The 18,760-nt window shown below is 39.5% G+C and overlaps 1 protein-coding gene across 9 annotated transcripts in view; it reads right to left on the minus strand.

The window, feature by feature from the left end:
- Positions 1 to 18,760, minus strand: part of GPCPD1 (glycerophosphocholine phosphodiesterase 1) — an 89,872-nt gene that overhangs the window by 45,830 nt on the left and 25,282 nt on the right. For 4 of the 9 annotated variants that reach the window (XM_004383047.3, XM_023737541.1, XM_023737540.1 and 1 more), the window contains 3 exons: positions 13,352 to 13,423; positions 7,813 to 7,909; positions 45 to 129 (listed from right to left, as the gene is read on the minus strand). In XM_004383047.3, coding sequence (XP_004383104.1) covers positions 45 to 129; positions 7,813 to 7,909; positions 13,352 to 13,400 — 231 coding nt within the window. In that variant the 5' untranslated portion in view covers positions 13,401 to 13,423. The other 5 variants (XM_023737537.1, XM_023737538.1, XM_023737539.1 and 2 more) reach the window with 5 other exon arrangements.

The following is an 18,760-nucleotide window of genomic DNA, read 5'->3' on the forward strand; positions in this document are numbered from 1 at the left end:
ATACATTTGCTTGAGAAACTGGAAACTAGATAAAGAAAACATACCTTTGGTTCTAAAAAGCACCCTTTGAAGTAGCGGTATTGAACTGATATTCCTCTACTGAGTACAATGGTTGCTTTCCATAACATGCTGTGAGGGGGAAAAAAAATCAAAAGCAGCAGCATCAATTTCAAATTGAAATGCATAAAGACTTCATAGTTCATAAAACCCCTCAAGTTAGGTCCATGACCAATACCATTTATCCACTCCTCCACAAACCGTACTAGGCCTACTCTGCACCAGGCACTGGGAACACAATGATGATCAAGGCAGAAAGAGGCTCATCTTCAAGGAGCTTTCTTTCTTGTGGAGGTAGATAGGTAACTAGACAAGATACAACTGCAGATCATAGTAATAAGGGCTACTTGACCTTTCTGATATGATAGGAAGTTTTGGAGGGAAAGCCTCACTGAGGAAAAACTATCTGAGCTGAGACTTAAGTGATGAGGAGGAACCAGCAATACAAAGAGCCAGAAATACCCCAAACAGAAAAACCAAGCAGTTCAAAGGTGGAAGCCAGAGCCCAAATCTTCTCTTACTTCCCACTTAGCTAGGGATGTTATATGGCAGCCAAGAGGCATTGGGGACAATGTCTTTGTGTCACGAGTAAGGGATGAACATGGGCAAGTTACACTCATGTTCCTGACTGTCCCTTGTTCTAACTGTCCTGCCCCGTCTCTAGCCATTTACCCAACCAAGCAATCTGCATCTGTATCTCACTTGCTTCAATTCAATGTCTTCCTCTGACCTATGCTATTCTAACTAAAGCTTTGACTCAATAGCTGTCTGGAGATAAAAGAATTCATAACAATTTATGACTGTAACTGATTTTTAACTTCAAATCATAAACCAGTGGTATCCAAAGTGTGGTCCTAGGACCATCAGCATCACCTAGGAGCTTGTCAGAAATCAAATCATCAGTCCCCACCCAGACCTGCTGAACCCAAAATTCTAGGGGTGCGACCCAGTAATCTGTGTTTTAACAAGTCTCTGGGCAACTTTAATGAACACTAAAGTTTGAGAGCCACTGTTATAGACCATTACCCAAACATCAATTCAGTAGTTCAGTGAGTAAACGGCAGCTCCAAACACGTTCTTCCATGATACCAGAGGGCTACCACTGCTGCCAACCTGGCTCTGCCAAGACAGATTTTGGGGCATTATCTGCACTCTGACTCCATCCTGGCTCTTAACAAAATATCCACAAGTAGCTGTCACATACAGTCCTGGCTCTGACAATAAAGTGAATCTGGTACTAATAAAATACATATGTCCTGGTTCTACCATAGAAGATTCTGATTTCATAGGCCTGGGGTGGAGCCTAGTTATGTGGAGTTTGATAAAACTTCACAGGGCACTCAGATCTACATGGCTGGTTGAGAATGACTGCTGTAAAGCAGGCATAGCAAACTCTTGGCATATGTGCCCCTGATAAGCCTCAGCATCTTTTAACACAGGGCTTCAAGCAGAAGCTACCAACTCACAGCTGAAATTTATTTGCTATCTCTGCTTAAAAAAAAAAAAAAAAGGCAAATTTCATCCACAAACAATGAGCTAGAATACATAAAATTATCCCACATCTGCACAACAGAATTAGTGGGAAACTTGGAAAAGTGTGTTGAAAACATGTCTCCCATGCACTATTTCTCAGTCTCCAGGAGTGGAGCCTAGACGTGTAGTTTTTAAAAGTCCTCCCCCAAGTGATTCTTATGTCCACCAGTCCTGGTTACAACCACAAAATGGAGAGACAGAGAAAGTAAAACAAATATCTCTAAGCAAATGTAGCACAGATTAAAAACAAATTAGAACACTGAAGCAGAGGAGGGTAATGCGTTTCTGGTCACGGAAGCTCTGCATCTGAGACCCATCCAGGCCTCATCCTGTGGTCTCTTCTTTATGCTGGTCCTGATTTGTATCCTTTATAATAAAACTATCATCATAGATATAATGGGAAAAGAAAAAGAACCAGAACTATTCAGTGACTTCAAGACTAACCATAACCCGATGAAATTCAAGAAAAAACAGCAAAGAAGGACAGTAAGGTTTATTAATGCAGCTGCATGATGCTGACTCATTCTCATATCCTCCCCTAAAATACCATAAAATCTACAAGGAGAGCAAATAAAACTACAAGTGACCCATACCTTCAGCATTACTAGGAAACAATACCATGACCTTTAAAGTAACTGAAAAGCAGAAAAAGAAAATTCCAACAGCACTCTTGCCACCACAAGCCTGTAGAGCCAGTAAAGGGAGGTGTGAGAAACTCCATGAAAAGAGGGGCACAGAGAACGTGGATGCAGAGTACACTGAAATCCCAAAGAAACACAATTCTAAGACACAAGAATGTTGTCCAAAGGCAACCGGATTCTCTAATTATATCATCTACCTCCTTTCTTCCTGTGAAGCACTAAGTATATCTGCTAAATGTGAACTGATTGTATTTCAGTGTACATCAGCAACATATAACATCTGGTCCCTCAAAGTTAAGAGTTATCTCATTCTGTTAATAGCACTTTGACCAGGTTGGCTGAAATCAACTTAAAGACAGGTGACAGAGCAGCTCAAGAGTTCAGAGCAGAAGCATGTTATGGGGACAAGTTCAGAAAGACAATGAAGTTTCACTTCAGATAAGAATGGCTGATTTGAAAATCAAGGAATAAACAACCACTTGAAGGGAATAAACATCTCATCCCTCTGTGAAAGACTAGTAAAGGAGTATTATATCCCAGTATCAATTATCAATAGAACCTTACTTATAAAATAGCTAAGAAATTGGCTAAGAAAATGTATTACACTAGTGACAAATAGGAAAAAAGGTGTTCATTGTGGGTTTTTTTTTGGTCTTTTCATATAAGTGAGGTCATACAATATTTGTCCTTTTGGATTGGCTTACTTCACTCAGCATAATGTCTTCAAGCTCCATCCATACTGTAGCATGTATCAAGACTTCATCTCTCCTACTGGCTAAGCAGTATTCCATTCTGTGTTATGTACCACATTTGGTTTATCCATTCATCTGTTGATGGGCATTTAGGTTGCTTCTTTTTGGCGATTGTAAATAGTGCTGCAATGAGCACTGGTGCACACATCCCTTTCTGAGTCTCTGCTTTCAAGTATTTTGGGTATATATACCCCTAGGAGTGGAATTGCTGGGTCATATGATAGTTGCATTTTTAGTTTTTTTGAGGAAAACCACCACACTGTTTTCCACGGCTGTGCCATTTTGCATTCCCACCAGCAATGTGTAAGAGTTCCAATTTTCCCACATCCTCATCAACACTTTTCTTTTTATCTTCGCCATCCTAAACCCATTGTCATCGAGTCAATTCCAACTCATAGCGACCCTATAAGACAGCAGAACTGACTCACAGGGTTTTCAAGGAGCAGCTGGTGGATTCAAACTGCCAACCTTTTGGTTAGCAGACAAGCTCTTAACCACTGCACCACCAGGGATCCTTAGCCATCCTAGGTGGGAGTCAAATGGTATCTCATTGTGGTTTTGATCTACATCTCTCTGATGGCTAATGACACTGAGTATCTTTTCATGTGTTTGGTGGCCATTTGAGTATCCTCTTTGGTGAAATATCTATTCAAGTCTTTAGCCATTTTATAACTTGATTATTTGTCTTTTTCTTATTAAGTTGTCAAAGTTTTACATATATTTGGTTATAAGATTCTTGTCAGATACACGGTTTCTAACAATATTCTCCTAGTCCATAGCTTGTCTTTTCACTTTTTTGGTAAAGTCTTTTGATGAACAAAAGTTTTAAATTTTTATGAGGTCCCATTTGTCTTTTGCTATTTGTACTTACGTTATTATATTATCCATTGTTGAAAGCTAAGCCTGACAGTGTTGCCCCTGTTTGTTCTTCTAAGAATTTTATGGTTTTAGTTTGCACATTTAGGTCCTTAATCTATTTTGAATTTGTTTTTGTGTATGGTGTGAGACATGGATCCTTTTCATTTTTCTGCATGTGGAAATCCAATTTTCCCAACACCATATATTGAAGAGACTCTTCTTTCTCCATTAAATGGAGTTAGCATCCTTGGCAAAAATCAGTTGACCACAGATGTGTGGGTTTATTTATAAACTCTCAATTCGATTCCATTGGTCTATGTATCTATTGTTATACCAGTACCAGACTGTTTTGATTACTATAGCTGTATCCAAACCAAACCCATTGCCATCGAGTTGATTCAGACTCATAGTGACCCTAAAGGACAGAGTAGAACTGTCCCATAGGGTTTCCAAAGAGCACCTTAGGTTAGCAGCCGAGCTCTTAACCACTGCACCACCAGGGCTGCAACAGCTGTATACTATGTTAAAATCAGGAAGTATGAGTTCTCCCCTAGTTTGTTGTTCTCTTTCCACATATTGTTTTAGATATTCGGGGCCTTTTGCCATTCCATATAAAGTTGAGAATTGATATTTCTCTTTCTGTAAAGAAGGCTGTTGGAATTTTGATCGGGACTGCAGTGAATCTATAAACCACTTTGGGTAGTATTAACATCTTATCAATGTTAAGTCTTCTAATCCATGAACATGGAACATCTTTCCATTTATTTTTCTTTAACCTTTTCCAGCAGTGTTTTACAGTTTTCATTGTGTAAATCTTTCACATCTGTCATGGATTAAATTGTGTCCCCCCAAAATATGTGTCAACTTTGTTAGGCCATGATTCCCAGTATTGTGTGGTTGTCCTCCATTTTGTGATTGATGTAATTTTCCTATGTGTTGTAAATCCTAATCTCTGCCTGTGGTTAATGGGGCAAGATTAGGTTATGTTAAAGAGGATAAGGATAGAATGTAACACCTTACCCAGGTCACACGCCTGATCCAATGTAAAGGAAGTTTCCCTGGGGTGTGGTCTGCATCACCTGTTATCTTTAAAGAGAAGCTAGCATAGAGTGGGGGGACTCATGCCACCAAGAAAGCAGTGCAGGGAACAGAGCATGTCCTTTAGATCCAGGGTTCCTGTGTGGAGAAGCTCCCAGACCAGGAGAAGAGTGATGACAAGGACTTTCCTCCAGAGCTGACAGAGAAGAGAAAGCCTTCCCCTGGAGGTGATGCCCTGAATTTGGACTTGTAGCCTACTAGACTGTGAGAATAAATTTCTCTTTGTTGAAGCCATCCACTTGCGGTATTTGTTATAGCAGCACTAGATAACTAGGACAACATCCCTGGTTAGATTTATTCCTAGATATTTTATTCTTTTAGATGCTATTATAAATGGAATTGTGTCCCTAATTTCCTTTCATATTTCTCACTGCTGGTGTATAGAAGAAACCTGATTTTTGTTTGTCGACAACCTTGTAACCTGCAACTTTACTAAATTCCTCTATTAGCTCTAGAAATTTTCTTGTAGACTCTTTGGGATTTTCTATATATAGGACCATATCATCAACAAATACAGATAATTTTACTCCTTTTCCAATGTGGATGCTTTTTATTTCTTTTTATTGTTTTATTGCTCTGGTTAGGACTTCTAACACAATATTGAACAGAAGCAGTGAGAGCAGACACCCTTGTCTTGTTTCCGATTTAATGAAGCTCTTAGTCTTTCGCCATTAAGTATGTTGGCTGCTGGCTTTTCATAGATTCCCGGAAATCACACTGAGGAATTTTCCTTCTTATTCCAATCTACTTGAGGGTTTTCATCACGGAAGGGTGTTGGAGTTTATCAAATGCTTTTTCTGCATCCATGGAGATGATCATGTGGTTTTTTCCCTTTGTTCTACTGATATCGTGTATTACATTGATTGATTTTCTAATGTTGAACCATCCCTGCATTCCTTGAATAAATTCCACTAGGTCGTTGTGTATGACTCTTTTAATATGCTGTTGGATTCTGATTACCAGTATTTTGTTGAGAATATCTGTACCTGTATTCATAAGATACACTGGCCTGTAGTTTTCTTGTGGTGTCTTTGTCTGGTATGAATATCAGGGTTATGTTTGCTTCATATAATGAATTAGGGAGTATTACTTCCTTCTTCTACCTTTTGGAAGAGTTTAGACAGTATTTGTTTCAATTCTTCTCTAAATCTTTGGTAGAAATCCCCAGTGAAGCCATCTGGTTTGGGACTTTTTTTGGCTGGGAGGTTTTTGATCACTGATTCAATCTCTTCATTTGTTATGGGTCTGTTGAGACTTTATTTCCTCTTGAGTCAGTCAGGTACGTTGTGTGCTTCTAAGAAATCTGTCCATTTCATCTAAGTTATCTAGTTTGCTGCCACTGTAGTTCTTAATATTGTCATAATTCTCATTATTTCCACCGTGTCGGTTGTTACATCCCTTCTTTCATTTTTTATTTCGGTTATCTGCATCTTCTCTCTTGTCATTCCAGCTAAAGGCTGCTCTATTTTTTGTTTCCATTCCCTTAGCTTATGGTATTGTTTTACTCTCTTATTTTTCTTTGCTCTGCCATCAGTACTCCTCAAATTACCTGCTGTGAAGGACTAGTTTTGTTTGCTTGCTTGTTTATTTTATTCAATCTGTTCTGCAACCAGTACTTCTGGTCTACGTACCCAGTTCAATGAGATGAATCCACGGATGACATACATGGGTGTCCTGACAATGTCAAACTGCTATAAACATTTCTAAATGCTGGCTCTCAATTTTTTTATTTCTCACATCATGGACTGATAAAAAAGTTTTTGGACTAACATGGTCCACAGGCCATATTTTGAGTAGTGCTGCTCTACTGAAAAATAGAATTTGAGCCTAAAGAGCCTTAATCACCCAGTCTAGTGTTTCTCCATAGGTGTAACGGATGTATTTGTAGCCTATTCAGGATCTCTTCCCTCCTCCTCCCCTCACACATACACTTTGACAACCCATAACAAGTCCAAATACCGAGTGGGTAAGTATCACCTTTGTTGATATTCACAGACTGTAAACCAACCCCTATACTGTACAGATATGGTGACTGAGGCCTAAAGACAGTAAATCTACCCAAGATTACAGTTAGCTGCAGAGCTGATTACCAACACCTAGCTCCCCCTTTTCCCAGTCCAATGAACCAATACACCCATGCTAAATCCAGTTCTATATTTAATGCTGGTAGTGAATTCATTCCATTACTTTAGCTAAGATATCTAAGTATGTGTTCTTGCAGTTGTTAGGTGCCATCGAGTCAATTTTGACTGAGCGACCCCATGTGACAAGAGTAGAACTGCCTCCAGAGTTTTCTAGGTTATAATCTTTAACAGAGCAGATCACCAGGTCTTTCTTCTGCAAAACCACTGGGCGAGTTTGAACCACCTATCTTTCAGTTAGTAGCCAAAAGCTTAACTGTTGTGCCACCTAGGCTCCTTAGTATGTGTTCTACTCTTGTTCACCAGCACTCCTTAGTATGTGCTCTACTCTTGTTACTTGTAATTAAACCATTACTTCAAGAAAATAATTTTATAGGCTAAAACAAAAAGTAATTTTGAATATCTTTTATCAAGAATATGCAATCAGAAGCCAAAAGATAATGCCTAAACATTTTTTAAAAATAAAAAATAGCAATATAAGCCTATTATTTAGAAACATGCTGGTAAATACCAAAAGAATCAGCCAAGAATTGAAAGTGCTTGCTTGACAGGTGGTAACCAAGGAACACAGGAACCTGTGTTTTCACAACAAATTTTGTAAAACGATTTCAGTCTTTAAACTGTGCATGTGACAACTTTCACAAAAGTTAAAACTAAAATAAAATTAAAAAAAAAACAAAACAAAACCAAGGATGTCACAGTTATTCTGTAACTCAACATCTCCATGCTTACCCTTCACCTGTCTCATTCTCTCGAAAAAGAGTTACAGCATTTTGAGGATTCCAATTTCCCAAAGCATCACAGCTTCCACATATTGCAAAAACTTCTCCTAAGGAAACAGAACAAGCAGTTACAGTGGAATAAGTAAGAACGTTTCCCATTTTAGTTTTAGGAAGCAAGAAAACAGTAAGTTGCACTAGTTCAACCAGATGAGAAGTCTCCTTTACCAGAGATGGACTAGCCTCACTGGAAAGGTGCTATGTGTGACCAGGTACCACACTGGCACCTTGGCATTAACACACCTATACAGAACTGAAGCCAGAGAAAGGGAGAAAGGCACAGGGATGAACTTTTCTTCATTCAGCTATTTATTGAGCCAGTATCAAGCACATATTGTTGGGCACCAAGAATACAAAGTGACCAAAACACAGTTCCTGACTTCAAGGCAGCTTCCAATTTGAAAAAGCAAATACTAAATGCAGATAAGTATTCTAAAGAAACACTAACCAATACTTTCCAGGAACTCAAACAGTTTATTAACAAGCTGAAAATCAGGAAAATTATCAATGGGACAGCAGCAATGTAACAAAAAACCTCAAACCAAAGTCATATATAGTGGAAAATTTAGTCTTCCTCATTAAAATAATGACTATCATTTCATCTGAATACTTCTCCACAGATCTTAAAAACAAATCTTGGGGTTTACAGTTAAGTTTATCCAAAACATTTGGTCTTTATCGTTGGTTCCTGAGAGACAGATAACCTCTAAAACCTTGGAATACCCCCAGAGATTGAAGTGGCTTTGTTAACTATAAGGACTCCAGAACGACAATACTTTACAGGTTTTTATAGTAAGATGACTCAGGTGCGGGTTAGCTAGGCTAGAAAGACCCAGAGTATATCAGCTGACCTTAGGGTGAGGAGGCATGACTCGATCAATCATGCCTCTGTAATAAAGGAGCCCTGATGGCACAGTGGTTAAGCACTTGGCTGCTAACCAAAAGGTCAGCTGTTTGAACCCACCAGCCTATGACTGACTCATAGCGACGCTATAGGACAGAGTAGAACTGCCCCCATAGGGTTTCCAAGACTGTAACCTTTACGGGAGCAGACCGCCTCACACGGAGCGGCTGGTGGGTTCAAACTACCAACCTTTTGGTTAGCAGCCAAGTGCTTAACCACGGCGCCACCAGGGCGCTAACATGTAATGAGGCCCCAGTAAAGTCTCCGGACACAGAAGCTCCATGGGCTTCCTGGTTGGTGACAGACATCGATGCACACAAGACAGCAACACATCCCTTTCTGGGACATGGAAGCTCTGTGTTGGGAACCTTCCCAGACCTTGCCCAGTGTGTCTCTTCATTTATATCCTTTTTACTATAATAAAACCATAATAAGTATAGCACTTTCCTGAGTTCTGTCAGTCATTCTAGCAAATTATCGAAGTCAAGGAAGTAGTGGAAGCCAGCAGGTCAGAAGTGAGGGGGGCCTTGGTGATCTCCGAGCTTATGGATGACTTCCTGAGGGGGTAGTAGGATACCCTCAAATTTGTAGCCAGCAGGTCAGAAGTGATAGTGTTGTGGGGGCCTCCAAGTTCGTGGCTGGTAGTCTGAAGGACTATGCTCTTTAACTTGAGGTATGATCTAGCTCAGTGGTTAGGATCAGAGGAAGAAGTTTGCATGTGCAATTGGGAACAGAATGGAATAGATTTGAATTGGAACTGAACTGAATAGATAGACTGCATTGATTTCCCTTATACCAACATATAGCTACCACCTACACATGTTAAATTTTGTATATTCAGTAGGTCTACAACTTGGATGTAAGTATGCAAAAGTCCTTGACTTATAAAATGACACACAGAATTCATATAATTAAAATTCATAAAGATAATGAATTGAGGCCAACTGCAAAGTATAAGATAAATACCTCCACATTCTGAGTGTAGCTTGGCTTTCAAACTTTAGGCACTGCTCTAGTAAGACTAGAATTGTACTTGGCTTGAGCCATCTGCATGAGCATTTTATAAGCTCAGGCCATCTAAAACTTAACTCAAAATGTGCTACTATTCAGAATTTTTCAGAGTTCTGAATACATATGTGTAAAACATAGGATAGTTAAATATAGGGATTTCATGTCAAAATATTCACCAATCCATTAAAGTAACCAGATTCTTTTTGTAATTAACTTAAGCTAATTAAATAATTATTTAGATAATCATCCCTGATTGAAAAAAGAAAGGGTGGAGCTAAATACCAAACCCATTGCTATCAAGTCAATTCTGACTCATAGCAACCCTACAGGACAGAGCAGAACTGCCCATAGGGTTTCCAAGGCTACAATCTATATGCAAGCAGACTGCCGTATCTTTCTCCCACGGAGAGGCTGGTGGATGAACCGCCAACCTTTGTTAGTAGCTGAGCGCTTAACCACTACTAAGTACAAAGCACAAATATTCATTTCCAAGACTGTATATGTTGCTATTTAATAGTCTTAGGCTCCTAGCTCCCAAAGTATCCACACCCGTCGCCAACGAGTCAATTCTGACTCACAGCGACACTATAGGACAGGTGAGAACTGCCCCATAGGGCTTCCAAGGCTATAATCTTTACAGAAGCAGACTGCCACTTCTTTCTCCCTTAGACCGGCTGGTGGGTTCGAACCGCTGACCTTTCGGTTAGCAGCCGAGTGCTTAACCACTGTGCCACGAGGGTTCCCTTCTCGAAGTACAGATCATCATAAAATCACTTATTTGGGCCCATTACACTTCTTCCTCAAAAGTAAAGTCCCACAAAAATGTCTTCATGGAGTCAGTTATTAGTTGTCCCCATACAACGAGCAGGCTACTTTTTGCTCCGAAAAGAACGTACATTCTAAATGGAAAAAGTAAAACTTGGAGGGTCAGTGGTCAATACTACAGGTATTCCTGTATTTCACCAATTCCCTCCTGCAATGTTACTTTCTTTTGCTGATTTCCTTAAAATATGATTTCTTTGAGGAAAAAAGAAAATACTGATTTTGTTTACTAGAACAGATCTTTTTTAATCAGCCTTCATTTATAAGAAATTATAAAGACCACAGTACTAACTATAAAATTTGCAAACAGTACCCTCACACACCCTTTTCAAAAAAAAAAAAAATACACTTTTTTTATAACAGTTTTAGGTTTACAGAAAAACTGCACAGAAAGTGAAGAACTCATATACCCCTCTCTCCCTCATATATATACCCTGTTGTGGATTGAACTGTATCCCCCCACCCAAAATATAAGTTCGAATCCTGACCCCTGTACCTGTGGATGTAATCCCATTTGGGAATGGTATTTTCCTTGTTATGTTAATAAGACCATTTCAGTCTTAAACCTATTCACTTTTTAGATATGAAGAGATTAGGCACACAGAAGCAAGCACAAAAGGAGGGAAAGATTCATGCCACATGGAGATCACCAAGGAATCAAGAAATGCCAGGTTTACAGAAAATGAAAAAGATCTTCTCCCAGAGACAACAGCGAGAGCCTTCCCCTAGAACCAGTGCCCTGATTTCAGACTTCTAGCCTTCTAGACTGTGAGAAAATAAATTTCTGTTCTTTAAAACCACCCACTTGTGTTTCTGTTACAGCAGCACTAGCAAACTAAGACACGCTCCTTTCTTCTATCATTAACACCCTGCATTAGTGTGGCACATATGCTTTTTACTTGTTTCCTCCACTCACCTCAATGGCTCCCACTCCACCCGTCTCTGTGTTCCCCTCTCCCCATATTCAGCAGAGAGCAACTCCTCTTGCCACTGTAAGGAAACCAAGGTAATGGGGGATGAAGAGGAGTCTCTCTAACATCCCCTCCCAGTCCTTCTACTTCTTCTCTCCCACCTACAGATTCATGTACATTCACACCCACCATTATCTCCTTCCCTTTAGTCTCTGAAAAGGAGGGTCCTCCCTCAAGCTGACCCTTCCGTGGCGTTCACCTGACACAGCCAGCTCCTTCTAGCTTAAACTGCCTGCCTATAACTCCCTAAAAGCTACAATAGAATTCTGCAGTCTTTTCACCACAGAGGAGGCCACCCACTGGACAGAGGCAGGCATTCAACCCAAGGAAGCCAATCCACTGAGTGACTACCAATCTTCAGCTTGCAGAATCCTGCCCGGCTAAGAATTTGAATTTGGACATTTGGAGACACATACACAGACAATTGTGTTGGTTGCTAGAACAAAAACACTGGATATAGATGAGCTACTCCTTCATTCTTTGAATACATATTTACTAAGTCCCTGCTCTGAGCCAGGTACTATGGTAGGTGTGGGAATTCAACATAACAAGACAACGTCCTGTTCTCATAGGCCTTACAATCTGTTCACAAACAAAATTATCCAAATAGTTCTATAAAAACTGTGAGAGGTGCCACGAAGTAGTGCTGGGATTCTGAGAGAATTTCACCAGGACCCTAATCTAGTGGAAAGTGAGAGGCTCAGGCAGGGAAGAGTTAAGGTGGGGTCCACAGATTGAGGCAGAGGAAACAGAATTTGAGAAGGGCCCAAAAGAGGAAGAAAGGGGGGAAGGAACACAGCAGATATGAGAAACAAGGAAAAAGAACAGTATAGCCAGAGTGGGTGGTACAAATGGTTTGCTCTTGGCTACTAACTGAAAGGCTGGTGGTTTGAATTCATCCAGGGTCAATGCAGAAGATAGGCCTGGTGATTACAGCCAAGATGACCATGACTCTGTGTAGTGTCGATCTACCCTGAGGTACAAGAGGTCACCATAAGTCAGAATCCAAGAGTTGGAACTGACTTCACAGCAACGGGTTGTTTGTAGCCAGAGTATATTGAACAAGGAGGTATACAACCCAGGTACACACCTTTTCATAGCAAATTTCCTTAACTTAATTATGAGATTGTGAAAATGAATTTTTAAATTCCCAGTAAGTACTACTAAAGGGGAAAAATAATTATACTATTTTGATGAGCTATCTTATACTAAAATTGTTTCACACTGTTTTAATAAAAAAACCAAAAGACCAAACCCGTTACTGCCAAGTCGATTTCAACTCATAGCAGTCCCATAGGACAGAGTAGAACTGCCCCACAGGGTTCCCAAGGAGTGGCTGGTAGATTCAAACTGCGGACCTTCTGGTTAGCAGCTGTAGCTCTTAACGACTGCGCTACCAAGGCTCCGCTGTTTTAATAGATAGCAAAAAATACAAGAAACCAAGTCATATTAGCCAAAAAGCTCACTAGCTTCTTGCACTAGCAAAAATTCCCTCATTTTCGTGTACTTAAAAATCACGGCCCAACCATCTTTGTCCTGTCCAAATTTAAATAAACTCACAGCTCTCTTGGAAAATATATGAGAATAAGACACTATTTGGAGAGGAATTCTCCTTGAGTTGACTACGCTCTGGGCACATTTCTGACACTGAGGCATTCTGACATTTAGGTAAGGCCTAAAAATACTGTCCTGTAAAATTTAGGCCCACTCTAATAATGCCATAGTTAAGATAATCTAAAGAAGAGAAAAATGCTGATTTTTTAAAATGTAAAACTTTACAATACCTGGTAAAAGAGTTCCTCTTATTTCAAAGGTAACCTGAGAAGGTGTCATTCTGATGGTTTTCCTTTTGGATGCTAGGAAGAAAAAAAAGAAACTGTCATTTATACTGTATGAAAATACTAGCTCTAGAGAGCTACCACAAAGAAACAAGTTAAAAAGAAAATGAATCACAACTGTGAGAAAAAGATTAATTTCAGATTCCTTATCTATAAACCGACTGCATTACTTGGGAAGTACCTAGCAAGTTTTAGGACCAAATGTTACGAACCTACTTCTGTAAAAATGTATGAACCAGAAATACTACAAAACAAAAAATGTCCAAGCTTTTTATTTTTAGGGAGTCAAGATTCTCTTATCACATACTTTCTCTTCTGATAATCAGCTGTTCCAAATTCAACCTTCCCAACTAGGTTCATGTGGTGAAGGAAAGAAAAACCACAGTTACAAAAAACACTTTATAACTCCGAAAGAATTTCTACTTTACTAACAAGATGTCAGTTGAAACAACTAAAGAACTTAAGTACTGCCCACTGAAACAAACTAGCTATGTTTTGCAGTAAGTCTGAGAATATGCTTCTAAGATACAATATAAAAGTCCTCCTCTACATACAAATCACTTTTTTCAGATTTTCTCCTTATTAGCCATAGGACCACCATTACCCCAGTTCTACAGTCTCAAATTTAGAGTCTTGACTCTACAGTCTACTACCAAACCCTCCTGATTCTAGCTAATTGATCTTACATCCACACCTTTCTTTCTAAAGTTATCAACTGCATTCAAAGCCAAAAGTCTCCTTCCTATACTGTGGCTTCTAAATTTCTTTCCAATACATTTTATGTCAGTTAGAATATTCTTCCTCATGTCTCTGGCTTGGAAACACTTTGATTACTTATAGAATCTAAACCCCTAAGTCACTGAGATCCTTTACCACTCATACCCGTTTTCTCTCTAGCTAAACGTTCAATTCTTGTCTTTCCTAGCCAAAGGAATCTATTTGCCAACACCTAATTTAAGCACCTAAGGAAGACAAGAAATGGGTAAAACAAATACCAATTCTCAATTATTATATAATTATTATATAATATATAAATTATTATTTATATTATTATATATTATTATATAATTTAATTAGACAAAGAACACATACTTCACACAAGGGCACATCACATTCTATACACTATCTCCACACCATAACCAAACCAGTTGCCGTTGAGTCAACTCCTGGTGACTCCCTGTGCTGCAGAGTAGAACTGCTCCATAGGGTTTTCTAGGCTGTGACATTTCGGAAGCAGACTGCCAGGCCTGTCTTCTGAGGGACCTCTGGGTGGATTCGAATCACCAACCTTCTGGTTACCAGTCGAGTGCTTAACTGTTTGCACCACCCAGGGACTCCATAACCTCTCCAATTCCCCCAAAAAACTTCCCCCCCAAACCCACCAATGTTCCTAAAAGAATTCCAATCATGTCTTGACTCTGCATCATTTCCACGAATTTCCTGCAAAAAAAATCTGGTGCAAAAAATCTTTTCTAAAGTATTAAAAGGCAAAGATGTCACCTTGAGGACTAAGGTGCACCTGACCCAAGCCATGGTATTTTCAATCGTCTCACATACATGGGAAAGCTGCACATACATGCGAAAGCTGGACAATGAATAAGGAAGATCGAAGAATAATTGATGCCTTTAAATTACAGTGTTGGCGAAGAATACCCAATATACCATGGACTGCCAGAAGAACAAATAAATCTACCTTGGAAGAAGTACAGCCAGAATGCTCCTTAGAAGAGAGACTGACGAGACTTTGTCTTATGTACTTTGGTTATGTTATCAGGAGGGACCAGTCCCTGGAAAAGGATATCATGCTTGGCAGAGGGGCAGCAAAAAAGAGGAAGACTCTCAAGGAGATGGACTGACACAGTGTCTGCAACAATGGGCTCAAATGTAACGATTGTGCAGAATTGGGCAGGGTTTCCTTCTGTCGTACACAGGGTTGCTAGGAGTCAGAAGTGACTCAAAGGCACCTAACAACATTTAAAGCACATACATCCAGTCATCCAGCACTGCAAACCAAAAATCCCGTTGCCGTCAAGTCAATTCTGTGTCACAGGGACTTTATAGGACAGAGTAGAACCTCCTCATAGTTTCCAAGTAGTGGCTGGTAGATTCAAACTGCCGACCTTTTGATTACCAGTTGAACTCTTAACCACTGTGCTACCAGGGCTCCTATCTAAATCCAAAAATAGCTCTAGACTGTTACTTCCTTCACTAACCTATAACTATCTGAATATCTTAATAGTTCTCTTTTAACATGGCATTTGATAATGAATTTGAGTATAACCCTAAGAGTACAAATGTTTCCTTTTCTGATAGATAAAATGGTTCACAAAAGCACTGCAATCTTACACTTAATTTAAAATATCTACATCACATCAAGAAAAAATCTTAAGGCTAGCAAAAAAAAAAAAATAAAGCTTGACTTTGAAGTTGTTGAATTAATTTTATGAGACAGCAAAAAGCACCATCCTCCAGCAAAACTGCTGAATAATCAGCCTCAACCTATAACATGTACTTTTACCCAGTGTTTACTGCTACAGTTCTCAATTATCTCATCTACAAAATTATGTAGTTGGTATTCAACTATTTGCTGATCAATTTAAAATAACTGTATTAGAAAATTTTTAGAGAAATTAGATGTAATTATTCCTATATATTAAAATCAACAGCCAGTACAAAATTGTCTCTAGATTTCTACTGCATTCAGACAAATGAAAAACTTACCTAATTTAATAAAAAGGAAATCAACTGATTATTAAAATTGAGTCTTTCATTCTTAAGGATGTTTGCAACAGTGGCTACAGTAACTTGGCTGTAAATAGCTGCAGTAAACGTACTATACAAAGCTGTATACACAAACATAAAAACACGCAAAAACATCTCTCCAAAATTCAACAAAGCATCATCTCACCTGGATTGCCAAAACCCAAACAATCTGGTTTAATTTTCACCCAAAAAACGTAATACCATTCCAAAAAGAGTCGCGGGGTGGGGGGGTGCTGCTCCTATGGCAGTTTACTTGATCATGGACAGAGGCCAAAATTCTGGTGCAGGATTGAAGCATACGATTTTGGCACCCAGCTACTACCACAATAGTAAACAAAGTAAAATCCTATTCTGTTTTGGGATACAAAATTTACACAACCACCCACACTTCCCCCTCTTCCAAACAAGCAAAAAACATCCTAACTTGGAGGAGAGAGGTCTTCCACATACACATAAAATAAGAATATTTATGTGCCCAAGCCGACTGTACAAGTTATTTAACCAATTCACCTATTACCTCAAGTATAAACTATACACCTTGAGAGAGATTTTGGGTTTTATTTTATATAACCTCCATTTTGTGCTTCTGCAAGATAAGTATTAAGCAACATTCTCATTGGAGATTTTAAGTATCATTTATTAACAATTTTTTTTGAGACTCAACTAGCAAAATACGACACTGTAATTTACATTAAAAAATATTTCAGAGGTTACACTACCTAGCAAAGTAATTTTTACTCTATTATTTTTGTCAAAAAAAACTCTGCCAACACATGGCCTTACTGGTTTACCAGCTTGGGGAACAAACGGGAGATTTAAGCACACCGAGGTACAGGAACATTTAGTGAAGAGCTAAATTGAAGTCATAGATATTTTTAGTGAAAGTGTGGTTTTTGGCCAAAGAAAACAGCTCTCAGTTTTCCGTCACTTTTCAAAGAAAAAATCTGTTTCCAATGCTCCTCACTCTTTCTTAGACCCCCAGCAGCTTTGATCCTCACAACCAACTATCATAAATAGATATATGAGACGCCTACGTTTCCCAGACTTAATTTTCTTTTCATCTTGGTAGAGGTTTATTATGACCCCATTATTCTGACCCCAGCACCCTGGGTGGCACACACTAGCCAAATTGTTGGTGGTTAGAACCTACTCAGAGGCACCACAGAAAACAACCTTGGCAATCTGCTTCTGAAAGGTCACAGCCTTGAAAACTCCACGGAGTAGAAGTACTGCACACAATGGGGTCACCATGAGATGGAAACACCACCACGGCAACTAGCAACAAACAACAATTCTGACCCCCAGGATAGTTTAATCCAATTGTATGCAGACATTAATGCATTTTTTTAGTAAGATAGCATTTCTACAGCAGATTTCACTAAGCCAACTTAATTCCTTGATCAGCTCTCTACACAGTGCAGTAACATTGTATCCAAATGTTTTCCATCCCATTTCTATTTTGCTATTATTTTCACCGGGAGCAGCTTTTTTCTTTTAAGTTATACACAAAGATCTGATTCATCAACCTACATTTCGTATATATAAAATTTCACTGTCTTCTGCCACTGTGAGATTTCTTGGGGTCATTATTACTCTGAGTCCAACTTGCTGATTCAAATTTTGTCTAAAATATTGGTTCTCATTATTTACAAGTCCAGAACCAATTCAACCACATGCAGTTTCACCTCAGTTGACTTCATTTTGTGTTATTTGTATCAGGAATGTTCCAAGCTGGAAAAAAGGCTTCTAGCTTGTATTTACTTCTTGGCAAAGTCACAATTGTCAAAAAATGTTGCAAGATGGAGAAACATGAAAGGATAGAATAGTGGGTAGAAGCTGGGCGGACAATGTGGTGGAGGGAGACTTTGACCAAAACATCCTCAGGTCCAAACACCCTGCTACGTTCTTGCAGTTCTTCTATGCTGGTGCTCCATCAGACTTAACACCTGCCTCAAGGTCAATGAATTCCACAATTCATGACTGTGGCTGGTTTCCTTTGTAACTGGGTAACGGGGTAAAAGAAAGGGACTGATGTCGTTCCCGAGTCTTTCTCCCAGAGGTCGTCAGAGCACTTCGAAGAGCTTTGGAAAAAGTAGGACTTTGGAGAGAAGGGGGAAGCTGTCTGAAAATTTTATCGAGGGCACCGGAACCTTTCCCTAAAAGAGTAAGGCACTTTGGGTTTCTTGGAATAAGTTAGTTACACGAACATGTCCTAGACGATGCGCTTAAACAATTTCAGAACATTAGCAGCTGTCAAAATACTACGCCTTACTTAGGGACAGCTCGAGATAGAAAAGGTGGACGAGCGCAATGCGCTAGGGACGGGGTACACAGAGGATTCACCTTTTTGGTTTCTTTGTTTCTTAACTTGCTCCTGAATATACTCGTGGTGGTCCTAACCTCTACGCGTCTTTGCCTAAAATATTTCCCATGTTTAAGAAGATAACTACGCGCCAGGCAGTCCAGCAGAACCGGGGCAGCAGACAATAAGAGTCGAATATGTGTTTCCCAACGGCTGCCGGGGCGAACGTCTAGGCCGCGGTCCCCCCGCTGGCGGCCCCAGCCCGACAGGGGACCCGCTGCGGCTCGCCC

Source organism: Trichechus manatus, unplaced genomic scaffold, assembly GCF_000243295.1.
Source record: "Trichechus manatus latirostris isolate Lorelei unplaced genomic scaffold, TriManLat1.0 scaffold00104, whole genome shotgun sequence".
NCBI lineage: Eukaryota > Metazoa > Chordata > Mammalia > Sirenia > Trichechidae > Trichechus > Trichechus manatus.